Source organism: Mus musculus, chromosome 14, assembly GCF_000001635.26.
Source record: "Mus musculus strain C57BL/6J chromosome 14, GRCm38.p6 C57BL/6J".
NCBI classification, from domain to species: Eukaryota; Metazoa; Chordata; class Mammalia; order Rodentia; family Muridae; genus Mus; species Mus musculus.
In genome coordinates, this window is record NC_000080.6 from 32581671 (window position 1) to 32605017 (window position 23347).

At 49.0% G+C, this 23347-nt stretch overlaps 1 protein-coding gene across 7 annotated transcripts in view; it reads left to right on the forward strand.

The window, feature by feature from the left end:
• The first annotated feature begins 14196 nt into the window (after nucleotides 1-14196).
• The window catches only part of Prrxl1 (paired related homeobox protein-like 1), a 53380-nt gene continuing 44229 nt past the window's right edge, over nucleotides 14197-23347 (forward strand). The window contains exons 1-4 of one of the 7 annotated variants that reach the window (XM_006518412.4): nucleotides 14197-14469; nucleotides 15225-15339; nucleotides 18276-18394; nucleotides 22226-22323. In XM_006518412.4, coding sequence (XP_006518475.1) covers nucleotides 18361-18394; nucleotides 22226-22323 — 132 coding nt within the window. In that variant the 5' untranslated portion in view covers nucleotides 14197-14469; nucleotides 15225-15339; nucleotides 18276-18360. Of the gene's footprint in view, nucleotides 14470-15224; nucleotides 15340-15799; nucleotides 17345-17432; nucleotides 17457-17482; nucleotides 18063-18256; nucleotides 18395-22225; nucleotides 22324-23347 lie in introns of those variants that run through there. The other 6 variants (XM_006518413.4, XM_006518409.4, XM_006518414.3 and 3 more) reach the window with 6 other exon arrangements.

Genomic DNA, 23347 nt, shown 5'->3' on the forward strand with positions numbered 1-23347 from the left:
TTTAGATAAAACAGTTCTCAGTGATTTACACCCAGAGCTGAAAAGAGGACAGATACAGTATGAAGACAAATACTGGGGTTCTTGTTTTGGTTCATCTGTCACTCACCTGCAAGCCCAGGAGTAAGGTGTTTTCAACAGCAAAGGCAGCCTTCAAGATCTGGATAGAAACTTAGGCAAACATCAGAGGAGATACCTACTGCAAAGTTAGTTGGAGACTAGCAATGTTGCAAACCAGTGTGAGACCTTGGCTCCCAAAGTTAGCAATGTTTGTCAGCTAAGTTGGTGAAACTATACAGTTTGTTTATTTTTCCCTTGATAATACAGTCCAGGTGGGTAGAACAAGCAAGCAGGCTTTCCCTTTAGCCCCTGTTGGGCTAAGTTCTCTCTGGGAGGTGTGGGCTCCTCACATTTCTCATCGTTTCTAGCTTCAGGTTGTAGGGAGAAAAGTTCAGAAATGAAAGAATATTTAAAGTTCCCATAAGAGCTGGGCAATGGTAGCACACACCTGGAGTCCCTCCCAGGACTTAGGCAGTAGAAGCAATGGAATCAGGAGTTCAAGCTCACCTGTTTCTTCCCCTCTGCTTTCTTCTCCTTTCTTCCTCTCCCCTGCCCACTCCCCTGAGTCTTGGAGGCTGTCACAGGCACATGACTCCACACCAGACTGTTTTCCACCTAGACATTTCAGTGCTGTCTAACAAGACAGTCTCCCAGACAGCCACAGATAGCAAACAAGCACATAGCCTCCCGAGGCAGCTCTCGCATGAGATGCGGGCCACGGCGAGCTTCCCCTGGCTATCTGGATGCCATCTACAGCTGCTCTGCTGTCTGCCCAGAGTCACAGCACCATGTTTGGTCACTCGTCTGCTGACATCTGTGGCTAAGACAGCACCCACCGCCCTGACCCTTTGTGCCCACCATGGATGAGGCTGTACTGGGCGTCCTTGCTATCAGGGTGAACTGACCTGGCATGGTGCCTTCAACGCAGTGTCCATCTGTCTCTGAAATGTTGATGCCCCCGTTGAGCCCTGTGTATAATGGGCGGACTCCTCAGGGCTCTTTCACCATCAGCCATTCTTGTCCCCTCTGAGCTTAGTGGGTGACACGTGGGGAAACGTTTTGAAAAATCCCTCATCAGACTTTAACCTTCATTGATACTTTCTCCTAAATCCATTATGGCCATGGTGCATGCCATAATGTACCACATAATGGGAGTCACAGGCTCCTTTGACTCTCTCATTCACCATGCCTTGGCATTTACTGGAAGGGATAGCCGGCTCTATTATTTATTTCCTGGCAACAGAATGGATTCATAACATCTTTATTTTTGGTAGATTATAATCCATTTGGTGTTGTTTTTTATTTTGAGGTTCAGAGAGACCCAATTGTGGCCAGGGCTGCTTTGAGCTGGCTCTTGTGGTCTTTGACATGCCCCCATGGTTTTGGCCACTTCCTTCCCTCCTGGCACTGGCTTCTTGTATACGTTCCTGCCTTTTCTAGAATCAGCCACCGGGCATTTCTCTAAAGAGTTGTCTCCTCCTCTTTCTTTTGCCCACTCCTCTCCTTGTTTTAAACTGTTTATTCTGGAATAATTTTGAGTCTGTATAACCTTTGCAAGACCGACTCCTGATTCAGTGGGGAGCGGTGTTCAGAGGCTCTGTCCTGTGTGCTCACTGCCGCTGGAATATCACATCTGTGTTTAGCTTCTATCTACCCCGTGAACTAATGGATACTGAGTTTATGATCTCGTTATAACGCACCTGCCATTTAAAAATGAATGTTTGATGAGCAGTGGAAGGAACTGAAAGAAAAACATGAAGTCATAGTAGATCCTGGATGCAGTAAACACTGCGATGCTGGGACAGAAATGGCTGAAATCTGGGAGTGGAGATCAAACACCAGAGAGGCCTTGGGCCCCGTGCTGCTGGACCCATCCTTTGTTGTTGTTAGCCTAGAGAGGTGCTTTGATATCTTCCCGCAGCAGCACATGTCCAGCTGTTGGAAAAGCTGACATAGGCTAAGATTTAGCTCATTCCCGCCAGCACACACGAATCTAGTACTCGCCACAGGCCTAGGAGGTGCACACATCATCATCACCATCCCAGTTGCTGTGATAAAACACGCAAGGCAAGGCAAGAACTCAAAGCAGGAACTAAAGCAGAGAATCATGGGGAACGTGGCTTGGTGGCTTGTTCTCCATGCCTTGCTCAGCCGGCCTGCTCTTACACAACTCAAGGCCACTGCCCAGAGCCGGCTTTTCCGCTATTGGGCTAGATCCTCCCAAATCAGTGATTACTCACTACATGTTCACTAGCTGGTCTCATGGAGGCAAGCCCTCTTGTAAGGTTCTTCTTCCCAGGTACCTCTAGTCTGTACCGAATTGACTAAGACTAACCAGCACAGTTGCTATTGTACAAAGATGGGGAAACCGAGGCACAGGTCACACAGTGAGACACGGCTCCTTAATGCTACAATAATTGTGTCCAGCAATGCTGACCCCTGGGCTTCCATTTTGGAGAATGGCATATTGGGCAGCACAGGAAGGTCTTCTGCACCACTGATGCATAAATACATTAGGGTCTTGTTTCCATCACAAATGTGCACAGGCTTGGGTCTGCTAAAGCCAGGAGCCATGACTCGCTGTTCAGTTTGCCTAAAGAACTGGCTGCCTTGAAAGGCTTTTCATTTGCCTCTTTCTACCTGATTTATTTAATTAACATGTGATAATTATCATAGCTATGGGGTGCAGTTGTGGCTACTTGGTACATAGCGTATGCAGATCAATTTAGAGTATTTAATGGTTCCCCTTTACTTGGGAAGCTGTGAGCTCGTCCTTTCTACCTGTTTTGTAAACTTCCTCATGAATTATGAGCTGATGTCACATCACAGTGTTACCCACCGCGCACTGAACCGTGTTTCTCTTACACAGCTATATTCTGGTGCCGGTTACCAGCCTCCGCCTATCCCTCTCACCCCTCCAGCCTCAGGTAACTGCTACTATTCTGCTCTCTGCCTCGGTGACATCAGACGTGTGACATTCGCGGGTGGATGAGCACATCAGCTCTTGATTTTCGGTACCCGGCTTATTTCACTAAACAAAACCTGCCAGTTCTGTCTGCCTGTGCAGCCACCAACACTAGGCTTTCCCGCTTTCTCATACTCCTCTTCTGCATGCACAACTTTAAAAGAAAATTTAATGGAGGTCCAACCGCTCCTAGAGGGCACTTTTCTCTTACGTCACTAGGACCAGCACTGTCCCTCCATTATTCTGTGGCTTACCTGCCTCACCTACCGTCTGTGAGGCCTGCAGGTTCCTAGGCTCCCAGCCACCAGTGTACCCTGAGAGAGGTATTTTTATTCCATAGTAAACACCCAACCACACAAAGAGGACAGCCTTATTAGCTCCTACATAGGCTCCTATCGCCCACTGCAGAGGTGCCCTGGCAGATACTTGGGCATATCTGCCAGGATGTGATGACAGCTTATAGATTCAATAGCTAGAAACATGTGTAATAGCCCCTTGACTGTTATTAGGAGTCAGGTAGGTCCCCTGGTTGGCTAAGCCTCCTCCAAGTTTTCATGAGCCAGAAAATCCACACAGGGAGGTTGACTCTTCTTCTGGAACTTGGGATCTCTAGGATCAGCAGTGAGTGACATTTCAGAGTCCAGTGTCACCTGTGCCCTACACTTCTCCAGGGTCTATCCACTTTTTATGCAGCTGGTACAGCCCCCTCCCCAAATCTCACTACATGGCAGATGCCAAAAGGGGTTCCCACCTCCAATGTGCCCCTCATTAAACAACAGGCTGCTAACAGTGGGTAAAGTCTCAAAAGAGGCTGTGAGCGAAGGCAAGCCGACATGCTGGGTGATTGCAGGGCCAGCCTGTGTGGTTTATTTGTATGCATTGATCCCTTAGGACCTGTTGGGTTTCTGGATGTCCGCAAATGTCAGAAATCCACAGATGTTCAAGTCCTTTACATACAACAGAGTAATGAATACCCAACCAAAAAATAGGGTGATGTTCTGCAAAAGAAGCCAAAGAGGGAGGGGCAGTATATGATAGACTACACAGGTAACTTTCTGATTTTACTGTCAAAGTGGTCTACAGCCCCTGTGAATATGGCCAACAGCTCCGGGCACCTGGCCCTTGGGAAACTTCCATTGTCCCTGGGCTCCCGGTGACTCTCCAGAAGGGCAGCCATCCGGCCAGGGTGGCAGGCTCAGCGCCAAAGGCAAAAGAATGAATAAATGATGTGATTTCTGGGCAGAGCCAGCCAGAATTACAGTTAATGAAACCTGAATCTTGAGGCTTGAATCACCAGGGACCCTGCCTGGTCCCTCCCCATTGGCCGTGGCCCTGGAGGTGTCTGTGAGCATCTTTTTGTCTATTTTCATTATAGCTCATTGAGCACAGAAAATGAAACTACAACTATATTTGGTCTGTTTATTCTAGGCATTGTAAGGAAATGAGGTTGAAGACAGGACTCAAGGTTGGCGGGGTCACCAGGAATGTGCCTGTGTACTGCGAAGGCATGCTGGGTTCTCCTGATATTTCAAAAAGCCACACTCAAATGCAGATGGCACTGTAGGTTTTGGCAACATCTAGGGGTTGGGAGAAATGAGGCTTGCTAGCTCAGTGGCACACAAGATTTCTGCATACAGAATCGGTAAGTTCTGGGGCGTTATGAACAGCCTGATGACTGTAGGTTAAACATTGTGTCACATGCTTGCAATTTAAGAACTGCCTGTACCATAAGCATGCTAACCATTTTTACAAAAAAAGAGTGTGTTGCAGCTGGCACGCCACTAAAGAGAAGAACCCTCAGTTTGAACCCACGACATGTGTGAAAGAATCCCCAAGGAGGAAATCAAATCAGGAAAACAGCCATGGCAGGGCGGAAGGCAAGGGTCCAGGAGATCATTTGGAGCTCAGGCAGGGTCAATGCCAGAGTTTTGAAGGCCGGTCATGGGTAATCTTTGGATAGAATAGTGGCAGGGTGGGAAGGCCACAGTAGGGCTGTTCGGCTGGGTGGGAATGGGAACAGGGAAGGTCTTTACTCCGATTGCCCCAGGAGACACAGTGTGAGGTCGTGTTCCGTGCTCTCCGCTCCTTCCCCCCTCGAACAAGGAGAGAAGACTTGATTTCATTAACTTGTGCAAGTGTGATACTCTTTCAGACCCCGGAACCCTTGTGAAGTGAGGGGACAAGACACACATATGTGCCAAGACACATAGACAGAAAAGAAGAAGTAGTGTCTAGGTCTTTTAGGGAGAGGAATCAACTCTATACACCTGCCCAGTTGTCTGTCCTTCCGTCCATCCATCCATCCATCCATCCATCCATCCATCCACTCACTCATCCACCCACCCTCCCTCCAATCATCAGACATTAGCAGGTTTTCTGACCTTTACTCTGTGCCAGGGCCCACACAGGAGGCAGGAATACCTCCATAAACACAACTCCTGCCTTGTTCTGATGTGGCTGCTGCACTAAGAAAAAGACATTGCTCCTGTTTGCAGTTTGGTGCCATCTAGTGGCAGCTGGTGGTATCGGATGAAACAGATGGGTGTTGATTCTGGGCTGGGTGACTCCTTCACTTCTGACTGCAGTGTTTCTCTTGGTTGATTCGCGCCTTTCTCTAGGTCTCCTCTGGTCACATGGGGTGGGGAAAATGACGGGGATGCAGAAATCGCTGTCTGCCTTAGCTCTTGTGCTTTCCTGATAGGGCTGCCTAGATTACTGCCCCCGCCCCCACTCTTTTTGGCAATAGCTGTGTTCTGAATTAACATTTTGTGAAGTTTACAGAACTGCCTAGTTACCCAAGAACTCTGGCCGCCTGAGGGAGCCTTCTTTAGGACGGTAGGCAGAGAGCCCCATCTGCTGGTAACAGCCCCTTGGACCTAGGGAAGTCAGGGAGGGCTCAGAGGCCCACTGTGTACTCTGTGCTGTTTGACTCTGATGGAGAAGTGGCCTAGGCAGGCTCCAATCTCCTTTGACATTCGACCTTGGGAATGTCTTTGACCCCATGCTTGTCTCCGGAGCCTTCAACCTCCCCTGAGAGGTCTTTGGCTTTGCACTGCTGATTGACTGGTCCTCCCCAGTCAGCTTTTGGTTGTCGGGGGTGGGGTGAGGTTGGAGGTGGGGTTCGGCAGCTTCCATCTGGACCCCTGGCCTCTGTTAATCTGTCTGCCTATCTGTATTTGGGCACATGCAAGCCAGGGCATAGTTTCCAAGATTCTCTACCAATACGGTGTGTGGTCATCGGTGTGGCTGACGGGATGAAAACAGAGATGATGACTCCAGGGCCTGGAAAGTGTGTTCTTTAAGGATGGTTCTGCCCTTTGGAGCCTCTTCCCCATCTCGCTAGGAGTTAGAATGTACACTGGGGTGAACTCTTAGACAGCATGGATCTGACATTCTCACGGGCAGAGCAGAGGTGACCTTGACATGTACTTCAGAGGGTCAAAAACGGCTGCTTCAGCCACAGCCACTATTATGGCCTCTGTTACATGCAGGTGGATATATATCCTACCTACACAAACATTTTCAGACAGCAGAGAGCGATCGGCACTGTGTGTGGGGTGAGTTCCTGCACAGGGGTAGCGAGTGATAGAGCTTGGTGTACTGTGCAGTTGTTCCATGTTGTAGATGTGACCCTAGTGCAGTATAAGACAGAGCCAGTCCCGACTCCAGCCAAACCACAGGGCATCTTCTCTGCTGAACAGAAGAGGTAGCTTCCCTTCCTTCCACCGACTCTCCAGTGCCCCTGTCCCCTTCTCAGCAATCTCCCTACTCAAAGAACAAAGGCGGGAGGACCAAGGTAGGTGCTCCCGGAGGACCGAGGCAGGTGCTCCCGGCGAGGCGATGGCTGAGAGAAGAGGACATGAATCACTCAGATACAGCTGGGTGTAGCACAGGCACTACCAGGTGGCGGTCGCGTTAAGTGACTGGGGAGTAAGAAATGCTGGAAGAGAGCTGACAGAAAGTGGGAGGGGAGGGCGGGAGGAGAGAGAATGGCGGGAAATGAGGAGAGGAGAGGCTTTACTTCATGTGGAAGGGCTATCTGCGTCGTGTGCCTTTGCCCTCTTTGGGAACAGGAGGTACTAACTAGCCCCTGCCACTATGGGAGATCATTTCCCATTTCCTAGAGTACTTCCTCTTCCTGGATGGGAGTCACTTCTCACTTTCACACAAGTCATTCTCAGAAAGTTAAGATGAGCCCGGAGCTGGGAAGCAGCCGTGGGGACCTTGACCATGAGGTGCCAGAGTCATCTTCCCACTGCAGGCTGTGGGTGGGGAAGGAGCACCTGAGATGGCTTATGGGGTGGACTGAACTGCGCAGGGTGTCCCTTTGTTTGTGAACTCAGTGTCCTTTAGGCCGCCCAAGGCATCACTTTGTGACTATCCCAAAGTCCCCAGGAACTATTAGCAGCAAGTGCAGGAAAGAGAAGATTGGTTGAAGGTCTGTCTTCATTACATGGGCGTATTAAAGTCTCAACTTAGCCCAGGGAGAGAGGGGAGGGCACGGGGCAGGACTGCAGGGAGGCACGGCAGCCACAGGCTTTGTGTTTCCATTCTCTGAGACTAGAGGCCAACCTACTTCCAAAGAATTACGTGGAGACCGACACAGGAATACACCTGACATTGGCTTCTGGACATCACACATGGACATAGGGGAGGACGCACCTGCACACACATATGCAGAGACATGTGAATATAGACATAGGTTACACGCACAGACACAAGTGTAGTAGAGAGTACTGTGGAAGAAAAGATAGTCTTCTGTTGCACCCGGCATAAGGCTGGTGTGTTACTTTCTTTCCTGTCGCTGTGATAAGACATCAAAACCAAGGAAACTTATAAAAGAAAGAGGTTTGTAAATGGACTAATGTATTCTAGCTAGCCTGCATAAAAGAAACACAATCTGGGTATTTTATTTTCAAGCTGTAAGCCTGGATTGGACAGTTTGGGAGCTGGTCTAACTTACCCCTCAGGCACACGTCCCTGGTTACTTGTGTGTCCCTTGGCCACATGCTCACGGCTTCCTCCTCCCTCTGTGTCCTTCCTTCTTCTCTCCCTTTCTCTCTAACTGCCACCCCCAGCCAGGTAACTGAAAACCCACCTATCTATCTACTGCCCAGTCACAGGCTCATCCTTTTATTGACCAACTTGGGGAGCAAGGTTGTATAGCATCACTTGGTGGATGTGAGGATCCCCTCATCAGGGGACAACCAGACCTTGGGGGCCACCAGACCAACCCCAACAGAGGTTAATTTGGCTTATGGTTCCCCAGGGTTAGAGTCTATGATGGTGGAGTGAAGGCCTGGTGGCAGGAAGCTGGAGCAGCAGTTGAAAGGTCACATCTTGATCCTCAAGCAGGAAGCAGAGTACATTGGGAACGACAGAAATATTTGGGAGCCTCAAAGCCCGCGTCCCAGTGATACCACCTCCCATAACGCCACACCTCCTAATCCTTCCTGATCAGTACTACCAACTAGGACCTGATATGGAAACACATGAGCTTTGCGGGACTGTCCATTCTCATTCAAACAACCACAATACACTTCCTGGCCCCTGTAGATGGGTGGCCATCTCCTAATGTAAAACACATTTAGTCCAACTTCAAAAGTCCCTGTAGTCTTCTAGTCTCAGCATTACCTAAAGGTTGCAAGTTTAAAGTCTCTTCTGAGAGCCAAGCAATGTTTTTAATTGTAAACCCCTATTAAAAACAAAACAAAACAAATTATATCCAACACAAACTGGCACAGACTATGTGTTACCATTCCCAAAGGGTTGACTTGAGGCATAGTAAGGAAATACGGAATGAAAGCAAGACCAAAGTTCATCAGGGCAAATTCCAAATCCTGTAACTCCACACCCAATGTTAAAGGGCTTAACAGCTTTCCCCTCGCTGCTTTGTTGTCTGTAACAAACTCCTCCCTCCTGGGTTGATTCCACTTCCTGTGTGTAGTTCTCTTTGGCCCATATCCCATGGCTCTGCCATGAACATTCTGTGGGGGTCCAACATAAGTCAAGCTCCCCTCTCACGGTGTCACCAAATGACCTCTCAGGGTCTCCATGCAGGGACTCCTCTCCACACACATGGCCTCAACAGTTCTCCTTGATCCCAGAGCAAGACTCCAAGACCCCTTACTCACATATCCTTCATGATCCTAAAGCCAGAACTTTGTGAACAACACTGCCAAGTTTGGCTATCAAGTTAGCATGGAGCCCAGGCCCCCCCCCCCCTCACATTTGCAGCAACGTTTGTTTTGTTGCTTTTTAGGAGCAGAAACTTCCTTAGACCTTTTCCTTTCATAAGTCGGAGGCTTAGCTGAGTGGGTCTCGCCTTAAGGGGCACCCTGCCTTTCTTCTTAGCTGGGTGGGTCTCACCATAAGGGGCATCTCTGCCTCTTTTCCACTTCTCATTGGCTGTCTCATGAATCTCTTCACCTCTTCCAGCACGTGCCTTGGATCCAACACTGAATTTCCTGGTGCTCTTTTTCTCTCCAAACTGTGCATTTTGTGTTTCTTTTTTGCCCTGCTTGCTCATTTTCATTGTAGACCTGAACAGAAGTGGTTACTAGTAACAACATGATAGAGCTGATTTTGGGCTATCTTAGAATTTTCTCCACTAAAAATATTAGTCCATCACTTTTCTATTTAATCTCAGGAGATGTCTTAGGAGATGGACAGAACATCTTAGCCTTCTTAGCCAAAACATCACAAGAACATTTACCAGCCCATTTGCTTACACTGTTCCTGTCTAAAGCCCCTTGAGGCAGCCTCCATAGTCTTCATAGCTCTCCTCACTACTATCTTCCAAGATCCTACTGGGGTGGTCCATTAAGCTCCGCTTACAATGTTTATATGTCTCCTAGTCCAGAGTCCTAAAGTCTTCCATGTTTTCCCAAAAACTACCATGTAGGATTGTCACAGCAAGAGCCCACTCCCTAGTACCAACCTCGATATGAACTCCCTTTCTGTGGGAGGAGGTGTGTCACTGGGGGCAGGCTATGAGGTTTCAAAAGTCTGCTATTCTCTGTGTGTTTTCTCTGCTTCCTGATTGTTATTCAGGATGTGAGCTCTCCGCTGCTGCCCCAAACCCGACTCTGAGCCTTCCTTGTTACAGCTCTAACCTCCTGGAATGACAGTGCAGTGAAACAATTTTCTTTTATAAGCTGCATCAGTTAAGGTGTCTTATCACAGCCACAGCTCTGCAGGCTGGGACCCTGGGACCCAGATCGTCGAAGTTAGCAAGATAGGTGTGATTCCCATATGTCATGGACATGTTGGGCCTGATTCCTCTCCAGCCTGGACAGTTAGGGCTGTGTGATGACTGCCGAAGTGCCGGGAGAGGCAACTGACTGAGCCAACGTGTCCTAGACTATAGCTGATCTCAGCAATGTTTCTGCTAAGATCCAGATGTGCTCCATAGGGGCTGCCATCACATGAGGTGGCCGGTTGAGACAAGTTCCTCTGGCGTGTTCTGAGAGGTTCTGTATGGTTATGGTAGGCAAGAACGCGTGTACCACGAGGTTGAGAGAGCCTCAGGGGTAGCAGAGCAGCGAAACACGGGTAGCAGGCTGTACCCTAAGGACATGCATCGGCACAGAGGGGAGCAGTGCTGTGAGCTGTTGTGGGGAGGAAGGGGTGCTCTCTGAGTCCAGGTTTTCATGAACACCATAGAAAAGTTAGAGTTGTGGAGAGCTCATGACGCGCGCGCGCGCGTGTGTGTGTTCATGTCCATCTGGAGAAGGAAGAAAGTGTGTGTGTGTGAGGAGGGACAAGGAAGAAGAAAAGCACAGGTGAGAAAAGTGAGTGGGGGGTGGTGGAGGAGAAGAGAGGTATTTGGTAGAAGGCATGTGTTAGAGAGAGGTAGGCATGTGGAGAGTGTTTGGGTGTAGGAGAGAGACAGAAGAGTGTGTGTGTGTGTATGTATGTATGTATGTGAGAGACAGATAGACAGACAGACAGACAGACACACACAGAAAGAGAGAGAGAGCGAGCGGTGGTGAGAAGAGAGGAAATGCTGAGTCAGATACTGAGCAGCAAGCATTTCCAATAAAGGAGGAGGTTTAAGAAGTCGGATTTGACCCCAAGTCTGCCTGATTGGAAATCTGCCCCTCCACCACCACACTTTACATAATTCAAGTCTCTTAGAAACGGGAAAGCCTCGCTGTGTTTACTAATCATTCATGTAGTAAACTTCCTTCATTTGTTCAATAGGCATTTCAATTACGTGCTGCACGTTTATTGAGCACTTAGCATGGGCAATTGACTGCGCTTGTGTTTTAGGAGAACTGTGTCTTATTTAAGAGGTGCGGCGGGGAGTGTGAGCCTTGGCTTGGGAAACCCAGCTCTAGCCTGCCTCTGCTACTCATCAGCTCTGAAAGCCACCTCACAGGGCCGCTCCTCAGGTTTGACAGGAGAACTGACTGCTTTGGAACCAGGAGCTGACTGGAGAGTTCCTGCTTCCTGAAGGTAAGCTGCTGCCTGTGCTTGCCTGGGTTGGGTTTGAGATGTCTCTCGATTGATTTCATTTCCTACTAGCAATTTTTTGGCTATGTTTTAATAACAGTTAAGACTGATGAGCTAAATGTTCATGGAAAGATACTGTTCTGCTCCTGTGACTCCAGCAGATCCATGAATGAAGCCCTAACTCTTTGGATGTAGATGCTGACTTTTGACTGTAGTCTAAGTCCCAGGACACACCCCAGAAGGATGCAGGCCCAACCCCCAAAACTACACTGTGGCTAGAAGGCAGGAGACTGACAGACGTCCTGTCAAGACCTCTCTTGACTTCCCAAAAAGACTGGGAGATCTCTGTTCAGAGCAGCAAGGGCTTACCCGAGGATGGGAGAACCTCCAAGAAGAGGCAGGCTGCCTTCTGAGAGCTGCCTTTCCAGAGGGCCAGACTGTGCGGTCAGAAAGCTTAGTTGATGCAGGCTTCTGGTGATACAAATGTTTTCTATCATTCTTATCTCTTCTCATAGCCAGATCCTCCGTTGCCTGGAACCTGAGAGCACCATAAGTTGTTCCAGGATCAACCTTAAAACACTGGAAGCTGTAGACTTGGTCTTCCTCAACACACTTTATTCTTACCCTACGCTTGACAAGAGGTCACCCACCATCAGTGTGGAAATCACGAAGGTCCCATGGTTTGCAAGGAGGTCATATGCAAAGACATACAGAGTGGTGAAGTCGGTAGCCATGCAGAGGTTCTACACTTAGGTCAAGGGCATGGGATCATACGTCAACAACACGTTAGTTGGCCAAATAGAATACCATTAACACAACACAAAGGCCCGTGCTTAGATGTTCTAACCAAACAACTCTGCCAAGTAAAGCTGAACAAATGTAATTAAGTGTGAAAAGTAGAAAACGTAGGGAACCAGCAAGTCAGAGGAGCAAAGGGCTAGCATGGGAAGCCACAGCAGAGCTCTCCCTGGGGGACTGTTGTCTTGTCCCACGGAAAACTCGTCTTGGAGATCACAGAAGACTGGGGTGCCATGTTTACTACCCGAAGCCCCAATAGAGGCCCTAACGGGAAAACTGGAAAAGTTAGACACCATCACTGTAGCAAGGCAATGATGATGATGAAGAGGAGGATGTACTTGCAGCTGGTGTTCACTGAGTGATTGCTACGTGCTGGGCATTACATATAATTTGTATTTCAAAACTTTTAAAAATAGTTATCTTTTTAAAGATATTTTCTATAAATGGCAAAATTAAACAGAAGCTAAGGAGAGTTTCCATATGCCCTCTGCTGTGACAAACATATTTCTTCTGTAATAGTTCCTAGTACTAGAAGGTCCATTTGTCCCCGTGGTGACACATCTTTATTATCCAGGGTGCAAGGTTTGCAACATACATAGTTTACTCTCAGTGCTAGATATTCTATATGTTTGTATAAATGTCAGATGACATGACTCCACCCTATAGAATCATACACAATAGTTTACTGTTCTGAAAATGTCCTAGTGTGGTCTTTTGGTCTTTTCAACAAAGCTTGCTGTAGGCGCGGCTGTCCCCGACAGCAGGTATCACAGAGGTCAGGAAATGAGTTCATCTCGCTTCTGAAGGCCAGGGCTTGCTCACAGGGAACTAGCAGAGGACCTGCTTCCCTCCATTGGAGGACCTTGGTCCACCCTCTAAGTTCATCAGCAAGGCCAAGGCCAAGAGTGAAAGCTGAGCTGTGAGATCCACACAGCACCTATGTGGTCCCGAGGCCCTGGACCATTGCATGTGAGGCTATTATGCTGTGGTTTGCATGTGAACAGCTTCTGTCATCACATGGCAGATAAAGCTGTGGGTTATAGAGAATTTCTAAGTTAGTAAGAAGCACAGCTGTCTTTCCCTTTACACGTGCGTTCTGTTCATAACTGCTCATTCACAATTTCAATTAGCTGCTATTAAAAAAAAAAGCATGTTCTACATGTGTGGCTAACCCAAGCCTTATTGGCCATTTCCAAAGCAACAAAATGACCCTACCTTTGACTGTAAGTAGAACATCACACTCACTCTAAACACACAGCTAAGCACAGCCAAGCTTGCCTCCCCTCTTAGGAGGGAAGTGTGTATTCTAAAACCATCATTCAAGTAACAGTACAAATATCTTAGACTTTCCCAGAATAAGTAGTTAGGAGTCCAGTATGTTTTCTCTCTTGCTTGTTAATTGGAGTATTTTATTTGCCCCTGTTGTTATGGATTTAAGTGGTGTTTACTGGAATTGCTTTTGCTAAAGAGAAATTTTAAAAGAGAGGCTGGGAAAAGCCCCTCCTGAACACAGTTATCAAGTCCAGCATACACTCGTGGGCTGGGGTTCACAAGATACGCATAGAAGCGCTTCCAAACGTTCCCCTGGATTTCCTTAAACAGGGCAAATGGGAGGAAACACAGCTGTGTATGGTGTTGGAGATCTCAACCCAGCATCTCGAACTCCTCCATTTTCTAGGGATACAGGATACTTTCCAGGAATCAATTTAAAATGCCTCACAATATAACTGCAAGCAACCGAGAGCTTGCATGGAGGATGCTTCCATCTCCAGCATGCTATTGCTGCTCTCAGGGATTTTGCAAGACAGTTTTCCCTTCATAGAACCTGTTTAAAATTAGAAAAATCAAACACACATTAGAGAAAGCAGATTTTTACTCTGCTATTAATTGACAGGGGGATGTAAAGCTCTCAGGATCTGGGTGGGGGTCCAGCACTTGCCCTGCAGAGCCCAGGTCAGCAGCAGCTCCCTCCTCTACTCTCCAAGCTGCTTGCTTTTTGGAGTTCAGCCTTGGATTTCCAGTACTGTGAATATGTTTGCACTGGGCAAGCTGCCTCCGCAACACATCTGCACACAAGTCTTGTGTGTGTGTGTGTGTGTTATTCTCTTCCTCCTTTATTTAAAACCATGAACAACCTTGAAAGTTGAACTCCCCACTCTGTTCTGTGCTCGCTCTGCCCTTCTGGACAAGAGGTAAGTTAGCATGCCCTATGCAATAACCAGAAAATGATTCTTACAGGGAATGCAACTTGAAGCTGACGGAGTTAAATATTACAAGGAGCTTCCAGGACCCCAGAAGTGTCTCCTTGTAGAAGCTGGAAACAACCCAGGTAGGTAGGGGTGGGTGGGAAGGGCTCCCACAAAAGAAAAAAAATATGCTGAAATATGACCCTGTCTTTCAACTTTAAATAAGCATTTCTGTCCTAATAGAAGTCCTATTTAATGTCTCCCGCAGCTTTGATTTTGGAACACGTCACATTCCTCATTAAAGCAATCACTGTTAAAACATAAAGCAACACAGGATTTATTTCTTCATTAAACTGATGATCCGTATATGAAGCCAATTAACATTATGAGTCTGGTGAACATCAAGTGTAAAGAGGTTAGAGAAAATTAAAAGCAGTCACCTTGGTCTTTAGATAAAGAAAGTACACTTTTAGGTTGTAAATTATCAGAGTGTCCAAGCGGGACAGATCGGCAAATTCGGTTAATTGGGAAATACATTTTACTGCACAAGAATTAAGGAAAAATGAGAGTTTCTTTGCTAACGCCCCCTCCCCCTTTGGTGAGGGGAGACCATAACGAATATCTATTAAGTCACCTTCTCCTCCAGGGCTCCGAGTATTGGAGACAACTGGGGCAAAGGGGGTTCACAGCATCAAAGTTTTCTGTAGCTTTTCGTTTCTGCGGTTGTTTTGGTTGGTTGTTTATTCGCAGTTTTACCATAGGAATGAGCCCAGCCTCGTTTTACCATAGGAATGAGCCCAGCCTCGTAGTTATGGGAAAAGAACTTCGGGCGAATTGAGGCTGAAGGTCCGGAGCTGGCTGGGAGCCCCTTGCAAGGTGGGTGCTTTCTTAGAGCTGAGCTGGTTGTGCAGCCAAGGACCAAGAATGTAGACAGGTTCGCGTCAAGGGGGCGGTGGGAGGGCTGGGGCCGAAGGCAAAGGGACCATGAGGTATTTTTCTGCTGTAGCCATCGGTAGGAGCCATGCATTTGAGACTGCAGAGTCGGGAGTTCACTTCCTGCTCCCAGCGCTTACTGCGCATCCCAAATGACTTTCGAAGATTTGGGCCAGGAAAGGATTAGGAGTGCCTGGAATCGCTTGCGCTGGCCTCGATGCCCGCGCACTGCAGGACCCCACAGGGGCCCTAGGGACTGGTGGTTTCTGTGGCCAGCAAAAAGTCTGGTAGGGTGGGGACGCTTGCCGCTGTCCAAGGTCCTGATCCCTCCGCTGATTCGGGGAGACGTTCAGACATCCAGACCAGCCTGCTCAGACCCCGCGACAGATCAGGGTTTCACATAAATCCTTACGTCTCGATGTCAGCCACAGGGAACTGATAGAAGCTTGGATGTCTCTGTTTTCTGGGGCCAACGCGGCAGTCGGTACTAGGTTGCTGGGGCCGAGGCTCCCGCGGATAATGCAAGTGCGCGCTGAGCGGAGCTGGCGGGGAACCCTTCCTCTTACTTAGCTTCCCCAGCGCTCGACTCCCAGAGTGCGCAAGGCGCCCGGGGAAGCTGAAGCTCAGGGCAGGAGAGCATCGGAGAGGGCTTTCGGCAGACTCCGGCGCTCAGAGGGCCCTCGGCTCCTGGAACCAGTTGCAGAGAGCGGGATGCTCCCTGAGCCGGACCTGGAGGGAAGCCGGACCCGCGAGTTCGTCGTGGCCTGGGACCGAGAAAGGGTCTGCTCCGGGCCTCGAAGCTGTGTACTGGCCGGGTGGTCGCGCCATCCACCGCACGGGGCGGCTTGGCTCGCCGACGTTCTCCACTCGGGCCCGCCGCTTGGTCTTGCGGGAGTCTGTGGCCCTGGAGGAGAGCTGGCGCGGCGGGTCTGTTCGCTCCGAGCCGAGCAGTCATTTTCCAGCCTCTTCTTGCTCCCAGCAGGGCCGATTCCGGCCGGGAGCGGCTGAGCCTAGAAAGGGCCGCTTGAGTGCAAGAGGCCCAGCCCAGCCTTGAGTCCGCCGGAGCGGTGCCGCGTTTCTTCCTGGCTGTTTTCCCAGGGGTGTCCACTGGCCGGCCAGAGCCTCAGCACTCAGTTCTCCAGCTCCGCGCTACTTGCCCCGGTCGCTGGTCCACGAGTGGGCCCGCCAGGCCTTTTGTTTCCAAAGCTCTGTGTCTTTAAGATCAAGGGTGGATCTCAGGCCGGGCAGGGACCCGACCCACCACTCCGCCAAGGCTCTCAAACGCAGCATTAGAATGTTTATAAAATATTCAATTTATGTAGTCTGTCCAAGAAGCCATTGTCCCAAAATAAAATCGGCAGTCTAGACGGAACACAGACACCAGAACTTATCAACAGTTGTCTGATTCGCATCTTCTGATGCATCTTGAGTGGGTCATAATACCAACTTTATTTTCAGTGGTGCATAAATTAATTACACGCATTTAATAACCAAAATATCATTATATTCCCCCTTTAATATCATAAAGGCTTTCCGCCAGGGAAGCACTTAATAGTGCAGGGGGCCGTAACGGGCTATTATCCTGGTGTAATGCTATTACAGAACCAATTATGCGCCATTAGACTTGCTTTTTTTGCAGTTTATGTGATTTGATCCAATCCCGCGCCCCTGACTTGAAAATTTCAACCCGGTACTTTAGAGTTTAATTTTCACCCAGGCAGAGAGAAGGGCGGTCTCTCTCCGCTGAGTGTCTGCCTCGGATGCATTTTAAAAGTAATTGCGAAGGGTCCCACTGCATATCATTTGCAGGGAGAAGCGAACATAAATTCAGGGACCCCTTGCTGAGAACAAAATCAAACTTTCCTTTTGTACGATCGCTTGGAAAGGGAAGCCGTGTGCAAAGAGTACCCCCAAAACCCATCCGGCGGCGACAATTAGCAGCGCTTTGGTAATTTTGCAGTCCTGGAGTCTCCAGGCCTCTGACAAGGGCGAGCCCAAATCCAATCTCACTCAGAGAAAGAAGGGTTGAGACTGAGGGGGCCCAGAGGGCTGGGGTTGGGGTGAGTGTTTAAAACATAATCTCTTTTGGGTGGGGGATGATATTGGTAGCTGTTGTTTTTATCTTCGTTTAAAAGAAAAAAAGGGAAAAACATTCCTGATGTTTGCTGAGAAGTGACGGATTTTTTTTTTTTTTTACACCACGTGGGCCATTTGTAAGGCCCAATAGACCTATCCAAGTTACTCGCTGTAGACAGCGCTGGAAATAATCAGATTAAGGCCAATTATGCGTGAGATTATAAAGGCGAGTGCTGAGCGGCGGCGCGCGCTGTAGACAGACAGCAAGACATCTGGCCACTTCCCCAGTCACTTCTCTGGTCCTGCGGGCGCCAGCAGCGCCAAGCCCCGCCCGCCGCCAGCCGAGCCCCGCGTGCGGACTAGAGGCGAGCGCACTCCGGCCTTCTCGCCCGCCTCCCGCAGAGGTAGGCAGGGTTCCCGTGCTGCTCCCCCGGCTCCCTGCGCTGGGCCTTGGGACTTCACCGGCTTTTGGCCCGAGCTGCTGCGCTTGCAGATGGCCTTGCGCGATCGCCGGACCCAGCTGCGGTGGCCAAGTGCAGGGCTTGTGGTTGGGACCCCTGAGAACCAGGAGCCAGACTGTGCCCAGCTTGGTGAGGGCGCGGTTGTCCAGCAGCAGGACCTATGCCGAAGGCTGACCGTAGGGTCGTGGCTTGGGAAGGGAGGTGCAACCACTTCTCCCACCATCCCCGCGGTGGCCCCAGGGGACCAAGGGCTTCGGGAAGGGCTTAGTAGGAGGAGCACTCCCTGTGATCCTCGGGGTGTGCGGGCAGGAGACTCAGGCTCTATTGCTGTTTGCTTTGCAGCCAGGCCGGAGCCACGCACAGGCACAAGTCTGCCAGGCCGCTACCAGCCCTGGTCCAGCCATCAGGGCCCATCCGACCGTCGGCGATGTTTTATTTCCACTGTCCGCCACAGCTAGAGGGTGAGTAAGCGCCGCTTTCCCGGGCTGTTTGGCCAGGCCAAGCTAGCCAAAAGGGCCGGGCCACAAAAGGGTTGATAAGTATTGGGGTCTTCGCCCCACAAGGTGGCAGCCTCTTGGCAGGGTTTAGGGGTACCCTTAGCCCCCCCCTACATCCAGCTCCATCCCTCCGCCCTGGTGCCACCTGCCTCCCACCTCCCTCTCCGCCTGGGTCGCGCTGCCCCGGGCTATGGGTGCCTCAGGGACGCCTGGTCCTCCCAGCACAGATGCTGGTGTCACGCCTCTAATCGGGGCTCCTCCGCCCAGGGGGCCCGCATCAATCTTTCACGGTGTTTTGCTAACATCCCAGAAAACCAAAGCAAGTTGAACTGCCCTCTGAGTCCTGGGCTCCACTACGTGTCAGGAAGGGCCTACTCTCACCCTGGGCGTTGGCAAGAGTGCTCCGGGATCGCACACGAAATTCTGGACAACTTAAAGTCAGTTTCTAGCGGCAAAGCTGTCCCTGGATGCAAGCTCCCTGATAGTTACCTGTCAGGAGTGTCCAGGAATAGTTTCATCTCAGCGATTTACTGAATTTCTGACTACAAATGACCAGCTCGTCAGCCCCCAGGACCAGGGTCTGGTTGTTTAAGGTCTCTAGACCTTAGGGGGGAAATGCCTTTCCCTATTCCTGGTGTGTTTTCTTCTCCCAGTTGTTAAGTGGGGCAGGGGTAGTGAGAAGTGAGAGAAGCTTGCATCCCTGGGTGTCTCTAACCAGGGCCTGGGAACCAAAGGGTGAGTTCTTCCTGGCAGTGATCTGTAGCGTCAGGTGTACATACTCCCCCCCCCCTCGCTCCCCCCCCCCCCCCCCCGTGCTTGTGCTGTGGTTTGGAGGAGACACTCAAAGGTTTATAATTCCGGGACACTTGTCCACCTTGCTGTAGGTTGCCTTGAGCAGTCTTCAGTCTCAGCCACGATTTGGGAAAGTTTGTTTTCATTTTCTATATACAAGCCCTTAAGAGTCCAGCAGAGTTTGCTAAAGGAAGCTAGCTAGTGGGGAGAAGCAGTTAAGCTCTGTATGCCTGCTTTTCAACACCAGGCAGAACCCAGGCAGGGAGGCTTTAGGGCAGTCAGAAAGGAGCGGTCACTTACAACTGTACCCCAGGCCTGAAGGAGACCCTACTGGTGTGTCGTGGGTAGTAGCTGTGCACTGTTGACTTCAAGCTCAGCACTTTTGTCAAGTGGGAAAGGAGGAGATTTGGGCACTTGGCAAGTTGTCTATATTCTGGGCGACCTAAGAAGAAACCTTTCCTGTTTATAAGGATGGGCTGCAGCAGTGACTTAGAGACTGCCCTATCCCAGGATCTCTCTGACTTGCCTACTGCTCTCAGCTTATTTACGGGCAGTGGGGAGACAGTTCACATTTGCTACTTGTGCTCTGTGTGGGCCCTACCTTGGCGATTACTCTGGTTGATGTGACCAGGAGAGGGTGGCTTCAAGCACCTGTCATTCTTTTCTAGATATACACCTGTGCCGGTTTCTCAGGAGGGGAATTTATGTCTTGGTCAGTGTTACAAGGGCAGGATGATGCTCTGAAGCTGGGAAAGTTGAGGATGGCTGAGGACAGTCTTCGGACTCTAGGGTGGTACAGAGGAGAAAGCAAAGTGTGACTGACCTTACTTCTCAGATACTTTGTCCATATTAAATTAGTGCTGTGTGGGTCTCAAAGTTTGTTAGAACAAGAACCTACACTGTGACTAGTAGAGCCTCCCTCTCCTCTCCCAAAGCCACCCCTAGTGTGCGTTCCTTGTGATCCCATCATCCGAACCGTTTGCTCCGTGTCTGCTACGTCTTATTTGACTGAGAGTATACCGTCACATCATCTTGGACTTTGCATGTTTTTTTCTCCTTTACTTCATAATACTTTGAGACTTCCCAGTGCCTGTGTATACAGAGCTGCTTATTTTCTTTTAGACTGCTGTGTAGTATTCCAGTATTGTTTTGTAGAATGTGTCCACACATTCTATTTGTAGTATCCTCTTTTATTTCTTAATTGCAACATCTCCAACATCTCTCTCTCTCTTTCAACATCCTTTATAACTACATTCATAGATTAAAAACCTGTGTGCATAAATTTTTGATGGTTTCTATTCAACTGCCTTCTGACACAGTTTCACCAATTGATACATGACTAGTGAACAAACGTGCACAATTTACTATAATTTATCAGTTCTGGGTATCATTATGCACTTTTTTTGGGAACAAAACAATGATCATGTTATTTCATTGTCATTGAAACAGAACATAACAATGTTCTGCTTAAGGAGCTGTGTATAACTTTATCAAGTGTCCTTTTTATTTATCTCATCTCCCTCTCTTCTCTGGTAGATTGTCAGTCTTTTTCTTGCTAGTGTGGTGAAGTCAGCTTTTGTAGGGTTCAGCTGGGAAGCATTGTGAACAGTGCACAAGCAAGGTGCAAGTGAGGAGACTTGGGGAGACTGTGACCAGAAAGCCTGAGAGTACGCTCCGTGCTGACCAGTCAAATACTCTACTTCCAAAGAAGATAGCAGGGCCTCTTGTAAAGTGATGGAAATAAGGCTGCTTTGAATCCTTCCTGCTTAGTTTCTACTGAGATGAAGAGAAATGTTTGTTGCTAAGGGTTTCAAGGAAGCATGCAACTTGGTCAGGAAGATGGTGGGGGAAGCTCCAGTATGGGGGGGGGCAGTATTTCAACAAGGCATGTGATCCTTCAGGGTTGCCCTCTGTAGCAGACTGGATGTGGAAGGGCCTGAGGACTTAGCCTCCTAGGGATGAGGTGCTTGTGCAGGGTACTGTTTGGATGCTGGGCCTGGGAGCTGATGCTGAGCACTTGATGATTGTGACAGCAGCGCCCGTGGCAGGTGAAACGCGCACTGGTTAATGGAAACTTACTCATTTGTTTTCCTAAGAAGCCATTGTGGACTATCAAGTAAATAGTGCACATTTGGAAAATGATCCAAATGCACTTCTGGGGCCAGACTCTGCTCTGGCTTTACCCTGAGCACTGGAGGCTGCTGGAGAGAACAGCATCTTTCCTTTTCTGGGGAAGTGGGGACCGCAGGGTGTTGGATAAGGCCTGGCTACCTATTGAAATGCCCTTGGAGCACGGCCCTAGGAAGTCGGCAGGGTTTTCTACTGGTGCAGGCCTTTTGTTAATTGGTGTCTTTATAATGGATCCACTATGGTGCTGATGAGCTGTGACCAGTGGTAATTAATAATCATTTATAAACTTCGTACCTCCTTGAATTCTGCACTTCTAAGAGGAAAGAGGTGTGAAAGGCTTTCTTTCCTCCCCAGCCTTTAGTCCTTGATGGTTTTAGTAACAAGGGGAGTGAACTGACAGGTGAGCAGAGAGGGCATGCAACCTTCTGCTGGAGGGTCCATGGTAGTGAGTGAACAGTGGACAGGGGACAGAGGGAAAGGCAGGAAAAGGAACGTAGACGAGGACCAGAGTTTTCTCAAGCCACTGACCCCTCCTGATTCAGAGGCCACAATTTCAAAGGGAGTAGACTTGACCATCTTGGGTGTTAAGGTCACCATTAATAATGTCCTATGAAATAGAGAAACGTGGTCCAATAGCCAAAGGTTTTGTGGTGACACAGAACAAGAGATAGTGAAAAGAAGGGTCTCACTAGGAGAACACAGAGAAGCACTTTGGAAGGTCAGGCTCTCCGGGGAGGGCCAGGTTTGTGTCCTGTGATAGAGCACCGGAAGGGGCTGGTGTGTGTGTGTGTGTGTGTGTGTGTGTGTGTGTGTGTGTGTGTAAATGAAGACCAGGGTCTCTCTACTCATTCTGCTCTCACTTAAACCCTGCAGGCACTGCGCCTTTTGGGAACCACTCTACAGGGGATTTTGATGATGGGTTTCTTAGAAGAAAACAGCGCAGAAATCGAACGACCTTCACTCTTCAGCAGGTAAGGACAGATTCCCCGTGTGTGAGAACCATTTTCTTCCCCCAAATTCACAGATGAGCCACTCTCTCCTTGCCTTTTAAAATGATACCAACTGTTGGGTTGGCCAGTCTTTGTTTTTCTGAATGACTTATGCGTCTACCTGGGGAAAGGGCAGTTTGTTAACTTGGGCTTTGTAACTCCAGGTTATCAGTAGAGAAGCAGCTATGAATTTTCCCATGTGTCTTAGACCGATGGTCTGAGTGACATTTTCCCTGCCAGCAGAATGCAGGTTGGGCATTATTGTCCCCAGAAAGGCAGATGGGAAAGCTGACCGATGAGGCTGCCTCCTGAGAAGTCAGTGTTGCTGGACACAGCTGCATCTTTTCCACTGGGCTTCTCCAAGCTGAGTGTCCTTAGAGCAGTCTCTTTCCTGAGCACCTGTGGGATGACCCCACACTCATAAGGATTCTGTGGGGTGACTGATGGAGAGTTTTATAGGTGGCAGCCTTCTCTATACTCCCATGGTGGCACTGTGGAAATTATACACGAGACTACCTTTAGACTTTTTATGCCCATGACAAAATTTAAATGTAAACAAACAGAAACATCTATGACTTGTCTATTTCTATGTCTTGAGGAAGGCACACTGTGGTTGGTAGTAGCCTTGGCTGCAGCGTCAACTGGGATTTAAAAATCATTCTGTGCATTTTTAAAAAAAATATTTTAAAAAATATATCTTGGGCCAGAGAGATGGGTCAGTGGTTAGGAACACTGAATGCTCTTCCAGAGGATCAGGGTTCAATTCCCAGCACCCATATAGTAAAAAAAAAAAAAAAAAGTATATATATATATATCTTATTTATTTATTGTGTACATGTGCGTGGATGCACTTGTGTGCACATGCATGCCACTGTGTGTGTGTGTGGGCGTGCTCATGCACAGGCATGCCACTGTGTCTATGAAGAGTCAAAGAGTAACTTGCAGGAGTGAGCTCTCTACTTCCACCATGTGTGTCTCTGGGATCAGACTCCGTTTTTTATCGTCA